Here is a 15524-nt window from a genome sequence, read left to right as displayed (position 1 = left end):
CTTGGTAATTGCAGTCTACATGAAACCTGTTCCCATGCCTCTGACCTAGTTAGTATATATTAGGGGACAAAAATCTGGAAAAGGATGTGTAGGGTGAGGGCCTAACAGAACAATAATCAACAGACTTGTCCCTGACAAGGACTTTTCTGGTTCAGTCTACAGAGAGACTGAAAAGGATGAGTTTTAAAAGATCCTTTTATGCGCACTACAGCTGAGTTATATGGCCAGCATTTTATAGCACATTTCTAATGTTTATTTGCTGTGTTTAGATCTACAAATACCTGTGTTCAACTTGATTATGGTATTCAGCACAGTGACAGTATGTGCAGGTTTAGAGGCTGGGAGCAGTAAGCTAACCTTAGGACCTAAGTGTGTAACAGGCTACCTCATCTAGGTTGGTGTAAGTGCCTTTTAGAATGTTCGCACAATAACAAAATTGCCCAATACCTTTCTTCAAATGTATGAATATTAATCAGGCAACAATTAACATACTGTTGCCTCCTCCCTCAATCTCATCATCTTGTTTTTCAAAGCGTGTGTTGCTCCCTGACTTCCTCATACAGTTGTTGATTTGTGTTTTCTTTCCCTACTTAGAGTTGACTTCATCACTGTGACTTTCCTGTTTAAAGTAGGACCTGGTGTAGCTGAGCCTGATGGTTCTCTTCCTCTATCCCCAGTACTTGGGAGGTAGAGGCAACAGAATTTCCTTTTTCTTCTTTTTTTTTCCTATTTTGGTTTTTCAAGACAAGGTTTTTCTGTGTAGCCTTGACTATCCTGGACTGGGTTTATAGACCAGGCCTCTGCCTCCCTGAGTGCTAGGATTAAAGGCATGCACCACCACGCCCGGCTGTAAACCAAAATTTACAAGACCTAATACGCACTCAAGATATTTGTTGAATAATGGATATATATGTCCTCGGTGTCTTAATTAGCTGTGGGTTTCTAGCATCCCTACAGGGGTCTGTTAACACATAATAAATCAGTGACAGTTTTAATATGGGAGTCAGAACTTGGGCAATCACATACAACCCCTGCAAGGCTCTCAGACACTTTCTCTGTGCAAGTTAAAGCTGTGGTGGTGTTTTGGATGTACTGTCCTGCTCAGCAATGGTATCAACAACATACTCCATTACCCTCCAATAATTAACTATCCTAAGAGGATATGTGACATTTCAGATAAAAACTTTGTTGTCCTGTTGCGAGAACTGGAACACTAAAGCTTCCTGCTTCCAAGTCCTAGGATTATAGGACAAAAACAACAACAAAAAAAAAATATATATATATATGAAATTCAAATGTGATGTATTCTAGTCATACCTCTGCAGGCTTAGGAGGCAAAACCACGGAGGTCTGGAATAACACTGGAGCATGACATAAAGTACAAACTCTTTAGCTTGATGAAAATGACCGGTAAGGAAATCAGAATACCTCACCCAAATTCAAGTTCAGCCACTACAGATGAACTAGTGTAAAGTGTGGCACAAGTACCAAACTCGGATAGGAAATGAGGAGAAAGGGAGGACCATTTAGGGATGGCTGGTTACGGGAAGTGCTATGGCATCTCCCAGACGCCTAAGCGTTCTCGGCCCCTTTCTGCTGGGAAGGTGAAGGCAGAGCTGCAGAATGCCTGCTCCGTTTGGTCTGCGGCAGGACGTTCGGGCCTCTTCCTCTCCCCATCAAATCATTTCCCAAACTGAAACTGAGAACTCAGCAGGCTGGCCACAGGCAGCCAAGGAGACTGGGGACCGCCAGGCTCCGAAGCCGGCCAGGGGCAGCACCAGGCCCGCGCGGAGTCTCGGGTCTCCAAGGACACGCCCATGCCCCTCGCACCGCAGCATCGGGGGCAGCGGCACCGTGGGTCCCAGCAAAGAAGGAAGCAGCCGCCGCCCCAGACGAGCTAGCCAGTCTGCGGAGCGTCCCAGAGACGGACCAGCTTGGGATCTCACGGACATTCCCACCGGCTGGCTCACGTCCTCCTGCCCCGCCCGGCCCCGCCCGGCCCCGCCTCAGTTACTCCATCCACCTCCCCAGCGGAGAGGAAAGGGGAACCGCGACCTGCGCCTTTAAGGGGCGTGACCGAAGCCTCCGCCCCTCGCACCCGCTCACGCCAATGAGGGGAGGGGTGCGGGAGGAGGAGCCTGGTGGTGGGAGCAGGAGGCGAAATGTGAGCCGACGCGCAGGCGCAGTGTCCCGGCGGCGGACAGTGTGTTTCCAAAATGGCGGCGGCGATGGATGTGGATACCCCCAGCGGCACCAACAGCGGCGCGGGCAAGAAGCGCTTTGAAGTGAAAAAGGTTGGGTCTCGCCAGCGCCTTTCTCGGGGAAGCGAGGGAGGCGCGGAGACAGCTGGCAGGCCCGAGGATGAGCTAGGCGCGGGGGAAAGGGCTTCGTTTCAGGGCGTTCCTGGGACCGGGCACCGCGAAAGGAAGCCGGGGGGCGGGCCTAGGGTTGATCGGCGCGGCCGCGGCCCACTGTCCGGGGCCATGTTAGAGCCGCCGGGGGAGCCGCGCAGCCAATCGCAGAGCTGCTTACTGAACTACGCGGGGTCGACTTCTCTGCGGGAGCCGAGCGCTGGAGCTGTCACTCGAGTGGCTGAGGGATGGGGGGAAGGACGGGGCGGAGTGGTGGGATGGAGACTGGCGGGGAGACTGCGGCGGGTGGAGGATGGGGCAGTGCGGAGGAAGCCGAGGACGGGAGATCTTGCCGCAGGGGAGGCCTTTGGGGAACCCTGCGGCGCTCTTGTCCCGCCCCTTCCTGCATCCAGGGACCCGGAGTGGGTCCTCGGTTGTACGGAGGCCTCCATTAGCCTCCAAACCCACGGTCTCGAGTGGAAAGCTTGGTTCTTCCGAGCCGTCTGCTGGTTTGGTTGTCACATAGTTTCCAGCCCTCGATGGTTCTCTAATGTCCGGATACTCTTCTAACAAACAGACAAAAAAAAGTAATTAAAAAGCTTGGTGGGCTTTGTTCTAAAAGCAAGCCCAGAACTTGTGGCATTTAGGAAGGTGGGGTGCTAATTGTTAATGGCATGTGAACAGAAAAGCAAAAATACGGAACATCTTTTTGCATGCTATTCCCCAACAGTTTGGGAGAAGGGTCGGTTCCTATTTAAAATTACATAAATCTGTTCAAAATGGAGATCTTGAAGTAGGGAAGGTGTTTTCTTACATATTACTTTTGGAACTGCCCAACCCTTTTTTTTTCCCTTTTTTTTTTTTTTTTTTTGCGTCTCATTGTGGCCACTGCTGCTCAGTTACAGCCAGCAGCCATATTGAAGAATAATAGAAGTAATGTACAAGTTGCTAAAAACTGAGAGTTGACTTTGAGAAGTCAAACCAAAGTAGTCATTAAAAGGGATGTCTCACACGTGTGTGTAATTGCAGAAGCCAGTTGAATGACTTACTAGAATTAACAAGGCAGTAGTTTGGACATATAAAAGTTTGAGAATATCAGTTTACTTGTTAAGAAAAGAAAGCTGTAGTGGATTCTACTTTATCGAGAAGTAATCTTGTAAGATTTAGGGGATGACCTTGTTCTCTGTACTGACACTCGGTAGGTAACTAGCTGCCCAGCTTATCCCAGGATTTTTCACTTTATGATCCAGTCATCATCTTAGTTAATTCTGGTTGCCTCCCTGCACGTGTGTCCAGCAGTGCTTGAAGAGCAGACATTTAGGAAGGTTTCTGAGTTCTTCCACAACTGTCAGGGAACACTGCACAGTAATTTTGTACGTTTTTAAATCAGATGTTTTAAAATATTTCTAATTTGCTTGCTTTGGTTTGGCTAGCTAAATTATTTTACATTATAAACAAACACTTAAAGACCCCCATGTTCACACACTCCATCTTTGGATGAATTAGGAATCACGCTATCTATTGCTATCCTTTGATGTAGTGCCGATAATATTATCCAGGGAGTGGTAACCAAAATCTGAAGTCCTAACAAGTCTGATATATTACAAGGAAAATGCATTGTTTCCTCCTTTCTCTTTTCAGTGGAACGCAGTAGCCCTCTGGGCCTGGGACATTGTGGTTGATAATTGTGCCATCTGCAGGAACCACATTATGGATCTTTGTAAGTAACTCAGGGAGGGCAGGAAGGAGTCGAGGTTACAGAAAGGGTGGTCATCCTGATGTGCCCATTCTCCTTCACAAGTAGATACAGAGGCAGGTCAGAATCCTTAGGTACATCCATTGGAGTGTTTGGTGTAGATGTTTGTTTTTGGTTTTGGAGGCAGGATTTCTCAGTGTAGCCCTGCCATACTGGAACTCACTTTGTAGATTAGGCTGATCTCAAACTTAGAGAGCTACCCGCCTCTGCCTCTTGAGTAGAATTGTTTTTAAAGTGATGTGTGACGGCATACATTCATTGTAAAGCCAGCAAGATCCCATTTAGAATGAGCTGTAGGCAGAGTCGCCACTTGTTCTGATCTATACAGACACAGGTGTAAAAATAGTGAAAGAACATTGTCTTTGAAGGTAGCTATGGAAGTGCATGCCTGTAACCCCAGAGTTTGGGAGACATCAGCAGAAGTATAGTGGCAAATTACAGGCCAGCCAGGGCTAAGATTTGAACTATAGTATTCTTTGTTGGGGGGCAGGGGGAGGTGTTTGTTTGGTTTGGGTTTTTTTGGTTGTTGTTTGGTTTGGTTTTTGAGACAGGGTTTCTCTGTGTAGCTTTGGCAGTCCTCGGCTCACTTTGTAGACCAGGCTAGCTTCAAACTCCCAGAAATCCTCGTGCCTTTGCCTCCCAGAGTTCTGGGATTACACGTGTGTGCCACCACACTGACTGTTGGGTTTTTCTTTGGTTTGGTTTTTTTTTTGTTTTGTTTTGTTTTGTTGTTTTGTTTTGTTTTTTGTGACAGAGTTTCTCTGTGTTAACAGTCCTGGCTGTCCTGGAACCTGCTTTGAACTACAGTACTCTTATCTGAGCTAGTTTTTGTTAGGCTGGAGAGATGGTTCAGGAGATAAGAGCACTGTCTGCTCTTCCAGAGGACCCAGGTTTGGTTCCCAGTACCCACATGCAGATTAATCATGGTCTGTCACTTCAGTTCTAGGGTATCAATGACCTCTTCTGGCCTCTACGGGCAGCAGGCACCCTCTGGTACAGGCAAAACACCCTTACACATTAAATAAATAACAATCAATTATAAAGTAAATTTATAGCCAGCCCTGTATAATCTCAAATTCTGCATTTGCAGACTCAAGCAGTGCAGTGTCCGTGCACGTGTGTGTGCTTGTTTCCTGTTAGATGTTTGTGCCCCCCCACTCCACATTTACATGTTCACTCATAGGCTATTGGTAGTTCTCTCAGATAGTCCCAAGACATGCTACACTGTCCCTTTATGTCATTTATTCAGGTGGTTGTTATGTTCACGTTATTTACTACTCCAACATGTTGTTTAGTCTGTAAGAAAATTGCCCTGAATATTTGCTAGTGGGTCACAAAAACAAATAGTGTAATAGTCGGATCCCTTCAACTTGGAAAGCATGAACCAAGTTTTGTGTTGGGAAGTACTTGTGACATTTGCTAGTAGTTGCTGGTGGCTCAGAGTTCTTTTGAACTTTGACCTTTTCTTTTCGTACTGCATCGAGAGCAGATCGGCAGCTTCTGTGTTTACTGTAGACGGGAGGAACCCATCACTCAATCACAGCAGCTTAAATACGGGTGGAGTCTGGTTGTGTGCCTGCCAGTTTGTCCCTTGTATTGTCACAAGTTGCATCCAGAGAAAACCATACTTCCTGGGGGCTCTCATCTGAAAATAGTACAAAACATTACAAAATGCAGCTTCCTTCTTGTCCTCCGTGACAATGTGTGTCTCAGATGGGACAGAATGTACTTGCTGGGAGCAGCAAAAACACTGACATGTTTCCCCGCTAGACACTTAATGTTGCCTCATAGTACAGTGTATGTTTTTTAGTTTGGGATTTTTTTTCTCCCTGTAAGACGGACTGACCTTGAACTCACACAAGCCCGCCTGCCTCTGCCTCCCCTAGTACTGGGATCACAAGCGTGCACCACCAGGCCTGGCTTGTTTTGGGGTTTTTTTGTTGTTGTTTTGTTTTTTTGTTTGTTTTGAGATGGCTTCATAGTCAGGCTGGTCTAGAACTCTGTGTATTGCCCAGACTGACTACAAATTCATGATTCTGCGGCCTCTGCTTTCCTCGTAATATATGTTCAAAATGTCACGAGGTAAAATATTGGAATTCCGGTACTTGGGAAGTGGAGACAGGAGGATCAGGAGGCTGGTTTCTTTGTTTTGTTTTTTTTTTTTTGAGACAGGGTTTCTCTGTGTAGCCCAGGCTGACCTCAAACTCAAGAGATCCACCTGCCTCTGTTATGTGTATCTTGGTTTGGGTTGTTGGTGCATTGTTTGTTTTTGTTTGAGACAAGGTTTCACTGTACAGTAAGCCTTGTTCTGGAACTCAGGAGAGCTGTGACTGCCTCTGCCTCTCAAGAGTTGGATTACAGGCATGAACCCCCCGACCCGGCCCACCCCCAGTAAGTTCTTGACTGTACAGCACAGACCTTGGAGTCTCTCAGGTGGCGGCCAGGCTATACTACCTGAACATACGTGACTCTGAACAGCAGAAGCAGGTCTATGATTTCATAGCCTGGCCTCTGGTCTCTGAGGGGCGGGGGAAAGGCCAGTGGTGAGGCCAGATACACCAGCATTTTCTGCTTCCCATCTGCTAGTTTGATATAATTGTACCAACCCAAATAGTTTTTGAATTTGTTTTTCAGGAGGGAGACTTCATTTGGTTGCCATCTTCAACAACACTTTGTAAATGCATTGTCACTTTTCTTGCTTTGCTCATCTTGAAAATTATTAGGGGGAACAATATTAGGGTGGTAGCCCTAACTACCCTCTGCCTCCCGAGTGCTGGGATTAAAGGTTTGAGCCACCACACAGCCCTCCCTCTTCGCTTTTTCCCACATCCATTGCAAACGGTAATGGCCAGCTAACCACTTCAGGACCTGGCTGGCTGGGTTGGAAGCTGCCGCCCCCAGGTCAGTGATGCTCTTACCTTTGTTCCCACAGGCATCGAATGTCAGGCCAACCAGGCGTCCGCCACTTCGGAAGAGTGTACGGTTGCGTGGGGCGTCTGTAACGTAAGGAACCCCTTTACCTATGAGTGGCTTGTGCATGCATTGCTGCTCTTCCTGCTTTCCAGGCTTGAGACTTAGGGACAATAGCAGTAGCCCCCCTTTCTCCCAGAAGGTACTCAAATAGTAACAGCCGAGTTTAAAGCCTTGTGGTGTTCACCTTTCATCAGTTAAACAGTAGTTATTACAAAGAAAGACTAAGTTTGTCTTAATTACTAAGAGGACCTACTTCCCTAAGCAATGTTTTGAATATTCAGCCATCTTCAGGGGCTGTCTTCAAAGCCTGACACCATCATGGGAAAGTGTGCCTCTTCTGAACAGACCTTTCTTTTTTTTTTTTATTTTTTTTTAAAGATTTATTTTTTATGCAGTATTCTGCCTATGTGTATCTCATTATAGATGGTTATGAGCCACCGTGTGGTTGCTGGGAATTGAACTCAGGACCTTTGGAAGAGCAGCCAGTGCTCTTAACCTCTGAGCCATCTCTCCAGCCTCCTGAACAGATCTTTTAAGGGAAGTGTTTGTGGGATGAAGTTTGGTGCATGGGTTGAGTGTTAAGTTCTCAGTTCTGTGTGTGTGTGTGTTTATGGCTTCTGCCAGAACTATTTAACACAGCCTCACTGTTGGACTGAATGTACAGCCTTGCAGGGTGTGACAGCTGTGGAGATGAGACAGCAATGTATCATTTCTAGTGGTTACAGTCTTAGTGCACTCGCTGAGACAGACCAGCAGGCCCAGGGTGCACAGCTTCCGTCATGATTCAGGTTACAGGTGCCTGGGTTAGGTCTTCTGTTGCTGTCTGACTTTGCTAGTAACTTTTTTGAAACTTTTCACATCTTGGATCCTGGGTTCCCTCAGGTAAAACATGCCTAATAGTGAAAGTGTAAACGAGATTAAATGATTTAACTTTTTTAAAGTGCTTAGAGGGCCAGTGAGATGGCCCAGTGGATAAAGGGCCTTGCTGCCAAGCCTTATGGCCTGAGCTTGAGTTCTAGGACCCACATGGTAGAGACGGAGAGAACTGACCCCCACAGGTTAGCCTCCTAACTGACACACAGGTACACACCCAAATAAGTAGATGTTTTAAAAGGTACGTCGAGCACTGGGCACAGTGGCATACTCCTGAAATCCCAGGAGGCAGAGGCAGGTGGATTTCTGTGAGTTCAAGGCTAGTCTACACAGTGAGTCCAGGACTGCCAAGGCTACACAGAGAAACCCTGTCTTGAGAAAACAAAATAAGGAAGCTAAATGAGGGGTCAGCCCTTAAGGACACAAACTGCTCTTCCCGAGAACCCGTGTTCAGTTTCCAGCAGCCAGAGCAACATAGCAGGCAGCTCAGCCACCTGTGGCCCCAGCGCTGGGGCTCCGGCTCTCCAGCCTCTGTAGGCACCTGCACATGCCCACAGCAGACACGCGTACACATGATTTAAAACAATAATCTTTAAATATAGTTTTGGAAGTGGCCCTTCTAGTGCAGGGTGCTTTCCTTGGGGCCTGAGGCTGTCTTCCCAGCCATTCCTGCCCACTCCTCCTCCTTCATCCAGACCCAATGGCCACTTCACAGACTCCATTAACCAAAGGGTGATGTTAAACAGAGACAGAGGAGATACCTCAGGAGCTTTGCCCTATTGCTTTCAGACTAAAGGTAACATTCTTTTGTGTGAAGGGAAAGGGGCGAACCTGCTGAGGGGCTTCTCTGGTAGAAGTGCTTGGTGCCAGGCCTGACCATCAGAGCTCAATCTGTGGAACCCCCATGGTGGAAGGAGAGAACTTGCTTCCACAGGTTATCCTCTGAGCTCCATGTGAGTGTCACGCATACTTGTGCCCACAAACATAAACAGAAATAAATTTATTTTATTTATTTAGTTTTAATTTAGACACTCAATTTGTAGCCCTAGTTGGCCTGGAACTCACAGAAATATGCCTGTATCTGCCTCCAGGTGCTGGTATTAAAGGGTTGTGCCACTACTCCTGGCTTTTAGAGTATGGTGGTACATGCCTAATCCCAGCTCTCTGGAGGCAGAGACAGGCAGACCCCCAAGTTTAAGGTCAGCTGGGGCTACACAGAGAAACCCTGTCTTAAAAATAAAAACGTTTTTTTCATGAATTTAGATAAAGATGAATTTATTCAGATAGCTTGTCATAAAGGAGAGCTTGGGCATGCTATGCCAGAAGCCTCCAGACTAGGCTAAGGTCCTAGTTTTGTATGAACCAGCTCTGTGAATTAGACAAGTCATTTGTCTGAGGTTCCGTTTCCTGGCTGTGAGCTCCAGATAGTAGTATCTGTCTAGCCTGCTCTCCAGGGTTGCAGTGGGCTTGAGTGAGGTAATGGTTGTATAAACTTGGGCCCTGTAGGTGTGCCCTTGGTAAACTGCACCATCTGCTAAACACACTCTTCTCTGCGTTTTAAATTAAGAGGAAGAAAGATAGGGTCCACCTGTACCTAAACCTCCTTTGTAGGCACTTGCTCTTCTCTTCCGAGAGACAAGGGCTCTGCCAGATGCTTGGTGGGGATGGGGCACCACAGACAGGTGCCTTTCCTGTATTCAGGTGAGCTGTCCCCAGGACTTAGATGTGCTGAGAGTGTCTCAGCTTCTGCCTCCTGGAAATTTGGGGGAGGGGAGCTTTGTTTTGTGGCCTTGTTTCTTTTGAACAAGGTCTCATGCAGCCCAGGCTGGTCTCGAACTGAGTGTTTAGCTAAGCTTGATTTTGAATTCTTGCTTCCCCCTTCACCTCGCAAGTGCTGAGGTTATAAGCATGCAAAAATTCTGGCTGCTTTTTTCTTTGCATGATGAGTCGTGTTAAGAGTCTGAAGGGACAGAATCTTCTAAAAAGTTGTTGCTGAGAAAGGACAGTTCTCTTTTTTCACATGTGAAGCCTCTGTGTGATCAGGACCTCTTTCTCGGAGCAGTGAAAGCTAAATGGCCCAGGATTCGCATTCCCTGAGAGACAGGACCCCACTGTCACAGTGTGCTCCTGTGCTCCTTGAGTGATTTCTGTAGCAGTAAAGGCGTGTCATGTGACAGATGCGCCTACCCAGAAGAGGGGCTCCAAGAGGCCAGTGGAATGTTGCCCTCAGCCAAGGCTGCTGTCTAACCCGCCTTTCCCCACTGTGCAGCCCAGGACTGCTGTTGCCGGCGGCTGCAGTGACGGATAACACCTTGTCTTCTCTTTCAGCATGCTTTTCATTTCCACTGCATCTCTCGATGGCTCAAAACGAGGCAGGTGTGTCCACTGGACAACAGAGAGTGGGAATTCCAAAAGTAGGTGTTTCTTCCCTGTTGGGGTTCTAAGTCTGGGGCTTCTGTTTTGTGTTCTTCTGGCCTCAAGCTGAAGGCAGCTGGGGGGTGGAGCGCTGTCGTTCCCTTCCCCCACCCCACCCCCTTTTTGTTGAGACAAGGTCTCTCTGTGTGGCCCTGGCTGTCTTCTGTAGACCAGCCTGGACTCAAACTCACAGAGACCTGCCTGGGTCTTCCTCCTAAGTTCTGGGAGTGGAGGCTTGAGCTACTATGCCCAGCTCACATACTTATTTAATGTGCTGGTTTTGTATGTTTGTTTGTTTGAAGACAGGGTCTCTCTATTATGTAGCCATGGCTGTTCTGGAACTCACTCGGAGACCAGGCCCCCTAGAACTCAGAGATTCACCTTGCCTCTGCCTCCTGGGCTCTGGGATTAAAGGTGTGTGCCACCATACCTTGTTTGATGTATTTGAGGTTTGGGGTCTCTTGGTGTATCGATGACTGGCCTGAACTTTTGGAATTCCTCCTACCTCTGTCTTGGGTCACAAATGTGCCCACCAAAACCCATTCTTGTTGTTTGGGATTTTTTTTTTTTCTTGAGACAGATCTCTTTCTGTAATTCAGGCTGGCCAAATTTACGAGGCCCCTCCCACCTCAGCCTTTCAAGTGCCACATCCCTTTGGCTTATTAACTCAACTGATTGATTCTGATACCAAACTTACAGCTAATTGATTACATTCTTATTACTAAACGAAACATTTTAGAGCATGCCTTTGATCCCAGAATTTGAATTTGAGACCAGCCTGGTCTACAGCCAGGGCTACATAGAGAAACCCTGCCTATAAAAAAAAAAAAAAGGTTTTATGGTCTTACTCTCCAGTTCCTAATGAGGTGATTTGTTTTGTCTTTCAGGTATGGGCATTAGGAAAGACTCTCCCATAAAGCTTATCCGTTTGTTACTCCTTTAGTGACTTGCCTTCCCGTTAACTATAAATTAGATAGAGCCATGGTTTTTGTTTCTGTTTTGTTTTTCCTTTCCTTTGTCTTTGGAGTTTGCTGTTCCCGAAGTCATATTGCATTTTGTGTCAAATAAAGTCATTAAGTTGGAGAATGGTTGCTGTCTTATGTATGCGGAGTGATCTGAGAAGCAGCCTCTTCAAAGCCAGAAAACCAGCCTGGAAAAGTGCACTGTTGCTCAGCAGAACAGAGCTGTCCTGCAACTGCATCATCACAAGGTCACAAGGAACCTGTCAAAGTGTGGGTCGCCAGCGCCCGGAAACGCCTCAGGCTCTGTCTTCCTTCTGAGATAGCACCAGGCAGCTGAATGAGGAAGGACGTGGCAGCCCTGGACCAGCCAGGTCGGCTCTGGGCTTCTCTCACGAGGGAGTCCAAGAACAAGTTTAATGGTATCAAGTGGGCACAGAAAAGCTTGGGAAGCTCCAACACTGCAGCTCGGTGCTGGTTGTGTATGACATGTTGCATTCTCTAGAACAAAGCTTTACAAACATCCTACTATGTAACTTTGCCTGGCACTAGAGTAATCTTAAAAATTGATGTTTGGACAGTTTGAATATATATGCCTGTAATCCCAGGTACTTGGGAATCAGAAGGATTTTCTGAGTCCAGGAGACCTTGTTTCTAAAACAGAAATTTCAGTTTGGAGCTGAGGGCTGTAGCTCAGCACAGGGTTCAGTTGCTGGCATAACTAAGGAGAAGAATTCAGATTGAGTTAACAAGCACTCAGGTCTCCTTTAAACATGCTGGCCATGGGAGGTCTTGCCATGCTGATGCTAAGGTAGTGCCTGCAGCCTCTTCTGAGAAGCTTTTGTTGCTGTGGTTTTCATGTGGCTAATGGTTCTTCAGAGGTCCCGACATCCTTCCCTCCTCCAGCGCAATTGCAGGTGAAAGGAATTCACTTACTTCCAGTCAAAGCAGTGGTCAGATGTCGAAGATCTGAGACTCCCAACTGTCTTCTGTTAGGCAGAAAAATTTGCCAAAAATGTGAAACAAATGCTGTGGTTTTTGTTGTTTTCAAAGTTAATTTTAATAAAAATATGTTAATATATGATGTTTCTGGGTGGTTTTCTGTTTGTGTTTTTTATTTTGTTTTTCAAGACAGAGTTTCTCTGTGTAGCCTTGGCTGTCCTGGACTCACTCTGTAGACAGGCTGGCCTCGAACTCAGAGAGCTGTTTGTCTCTGCCTCCCAAGTGCTAGTGATGTTTCTTTGTGTGTGTGTGTGTGTGTTTACATCACTCTCAAGATCACATTTCTGTCCTTCAGAAAATACTTTTTTTTTTTTTTTTTTTTTTTTTGAGCCAAGCGGGAGGCAGAGGCAACAGATCTCTCTGAGTTCCAGGCCAGCCTGGTCTACAAAGAGAGGTGAGGACAGCCAAGGCTACACAGAGAAATCCTGTCTCAAAAGAACAGACTTGTTCTTTTCTTTTTATGGGTGGCAGTGGGGATGATCATCGATGAGTGGGCACGTGGAGGCTGCTGCTGGGTCTTTTGTCACCACGTTTTCCACATAAGGTCTCTCACTGGACACGGAGTTTGCCAGCTGGTCAGACTGCCTGGGATCCCCCTGCCTCTGCCACCCACCACTACATCTGACTGCATGGGTGCTGGAGACCAAACTCAGATTCGCCAGGCAGGTGCTTTGTCGAGCCATCTCCCCAGCTTCGACTTCCTCAGTTGGATACCCATTATGGTGTGTTTAAGGTAGAATCTTGTCCTGAGAAAACCAGCTGCCTTAGCTACCCTCAGTTCATGCCTGCCTGCAAAAGGCCTTTGTACATTCCCCACGTAGGATTTCTCCCAACAGAAAGATAAGTAAAAATTTTCAGTTCTCAAGTTTTTAAGATCTTGCTGTTTGGTTGGTTGGATTTTTTTGTTGTTGTTACTTGTTTATAAACAGGGCTGGCCTGGAACTAACTTTGTAGACCAGGCTGACCTCAAACTCAAAGATGTTTTTAATTTTGTTTCTCGGATTGTAAAAGGGATACTGGAGCCTAGGAATTCTGCAAACCTCTAGTAATGAAGACCTTTAAAGTCTAACGTCGATTAAACCCTGTTTCTCCACTTAACTGCCATTGAGTGTCAGGTATATGATGAGTGCTACGTGGAGGTAGCTGTAGCTAGGACCATTTCGGTTATGCTCCAGGACTGCCACCTTCACCAGAAATCTCTTAACCATCCCAGTTGGCATTCAGGCTGCATAACTGATTTCCTGGGTAAACATGTTGCTTGCCCTTCCTGTAGGAGACATTGGGAATACGCTCCTCTCAGAGACAACTGGTCTGGAGAGATGCATAAACAAATTGATAATTTTGTTTTGTTTTTCGAGACAGGGTTTCTCCAGGCAGCTCTGACCTGGAATTTGCTCTGTAGACCAGGCTGGCCTCAAGAGATTCACCTGCCTTTGCCTCCCATTTGTTGGGATTTAAGGCATGCTTCCCAGCAATTGGCATTTGGAGGCAGGAAGATCAGGAGTTGAAGGTCATTTTTGGTGAAATAGTTAAGGCTAGCTGAGCTGCATGAGACCTTGAGTTGGGGTTTGGGTACATATCTGCCCTCTTAGAGGATTACTTATTTTCCATGAAGACGTGGAGCTCATTGAAGTCTGCCCGCAGGTAGGTCATAGTCTACTGGGTGAGCTTGGTAAGAGGATGGATAAATGAGTAGCTTAATAAACTGATTCTGTAGAGCTACATGGGGGAAAAGAAAAATCAGGACTGCAAGATGGCTGAGCTTAAGAACACCTGCCCCCGACCAAGGTTGGCAACCTGAGCTAGACGTACATGGCGATCTACTAGTTGTCCTTTGACCTCCAGGTTCGTGCCATGGCATGGGCACATTGCCCTCCCTAAGTAAAAATGTAATTAAAAACCGTAGTATCAGTGAGGGACTGATTTCAGCTGACCTACCTAGGGTCTAAAGTCCAGGTTTTTCTGGTTCCAAGATTTCCCCATCTTTAGCAGCTGTGATAGCTTGAGAGGCTCACAGGGCATGCCTGAGGGAAAGGCCTCTGACCAGTTACAGCTTAGACAGAAGCCAGGCCTTCTTAATGATCAAGAGCGCGGCCGCTCCTCCAACCCCCGGTTTAACAAAGCGCCTTCTTCCTGTTGACCTGCACTCTCAACCCTGACCTTGCGTATAGTAAGGACAAAGCAGAGAACAGGACAAACTGAAAGCAGTGGCAGGCAGCACCCTCGCTCCTTCCCTCTAAAGGTTCTCCCTTTTAAGGGAGAAGGGAAATTAGAAGGGAATGTCTGGCCACCGTCTAACTGACTGGTTTGTAGAGGATGTCGCTACAGGGCGTAAAAGGTGAGGTGAGGAGCACACCGAGGAGGTGGGGAGCAGGGAGGCCTGACAGCTGAGCATATCAGCTTGGGAGTCAAGCAGACACGGATTCAGAGTCTGCCCCCTGTGGCACACACCAACCCCAGCGCTTGGGAGGCGGAGGCAGGAGGACTGCAGTTCCCCCTCAGCTACATAGTCATTTGAGACTAAATTGGGCTATGTGAGACCTAGTGTGGAAAAAAATAATAAAAGATGGGCAAGGACAACACTGGAGAGTTGCCTAAACCATGCCGGTGGCACACGCCTTTTGTTTTATTGGCTTTTTCGGGGGTTGGGTGGTGAAGGTTGGTTTTTCGAGACAGGGTTTTTCTGTGTAAGAGCCCTGACTGTCCTGGACTGGCCTCAGACTCACAGAGATCCACTGACTGCCTCCCCCTCTAATCCCGGCACTTGGGAGGCATAGGCAGGAGAATCACTGAACTTAAGGCTTACACAGATAAACACTGTGTGTGGGGGGAACACAACGAAAACAATGGCTGCTCTTGCCAAAACCTGGGTTAGATTCCTAGCACCCACAAGGCGGCCCACAACTTGCTGTAACTCCAGTTGCAGGCAGCTCCTAGTTTCTGGATGGGGGTTCCTTTTTTCTTTTCCTTGCTCTCTCTCTCCCCGTCCCTGTATCTCTCTCCCTCTCTTTTTCAAGACAGGGTTTCCCTGTGTAGCCCTGGCTGTCCTAGAACTTACTTTGTAGAGCAGACTGGCCTCGAATTCAATGATGCTCCTGAGTGCTGGGACCAAAGGCATGCGCCACCGCTCATGGTTTCTGTTTTTGAGGTGCTCAAGCGGCTGGTAAAGCCCTCATCTGGGGCTGGCCCATCCTT

At 47.2% G+C, this 15524-nt stretch overlaps 1 protein-coding gene across 1 annotated transcript; it reads left to right on the top strand.

Annotated features, from left to right (window-relative positions):
* The first annotated feature begins 2134 nt into the window (after nucleotides 1–2134).
* Rbx1 (ring-box 1) lies at nucleotides 2135–12411 on the top strand. The gene is made up of 5 exons (XM_021640329.2): nucleotides 2135–2294; nucleotides 3993–4071; nucleotides 7040–7110; nucleotides 10282–10367; nucleotides 11256–12411. The coding sequence occupies exons 1-5, from the start codon at nucleotides 2217–2219 to the stop codon at nucleotides 11266–11268; spliced, it is 327 nt and encodes a 108-aa protein (XP_021496004.1). The 5' UTR covers nucleotides 2135–2216; the 3' UTR covers nucleotides 11269–12411.
* The last annotated feature ends 3113 nt before the right edge of the window (nucleotides 12412–15524 follow it).

The sequence above is a fragment of the Meriones unguiculatus genome, chromosome 8 (assembly GCF_030254825.1).
Source record: "Meriones unguiculatus strain TT.TT164.6M chromosome 8, Bangor_MerUng_6.1, whole genome shotgun sequence".
Taxonomy (NCBI): domain Eukaryota; kingdom Metazoa; phylum Chordata; class Mammalia; order Rodentia; family Muridae; genus Meriones; species Meriones unguiculatus.
Note: the sequence above shows the minus strand (reverse complement) of the source record. Positions and strands in the feature narration are given on the sequence as shown.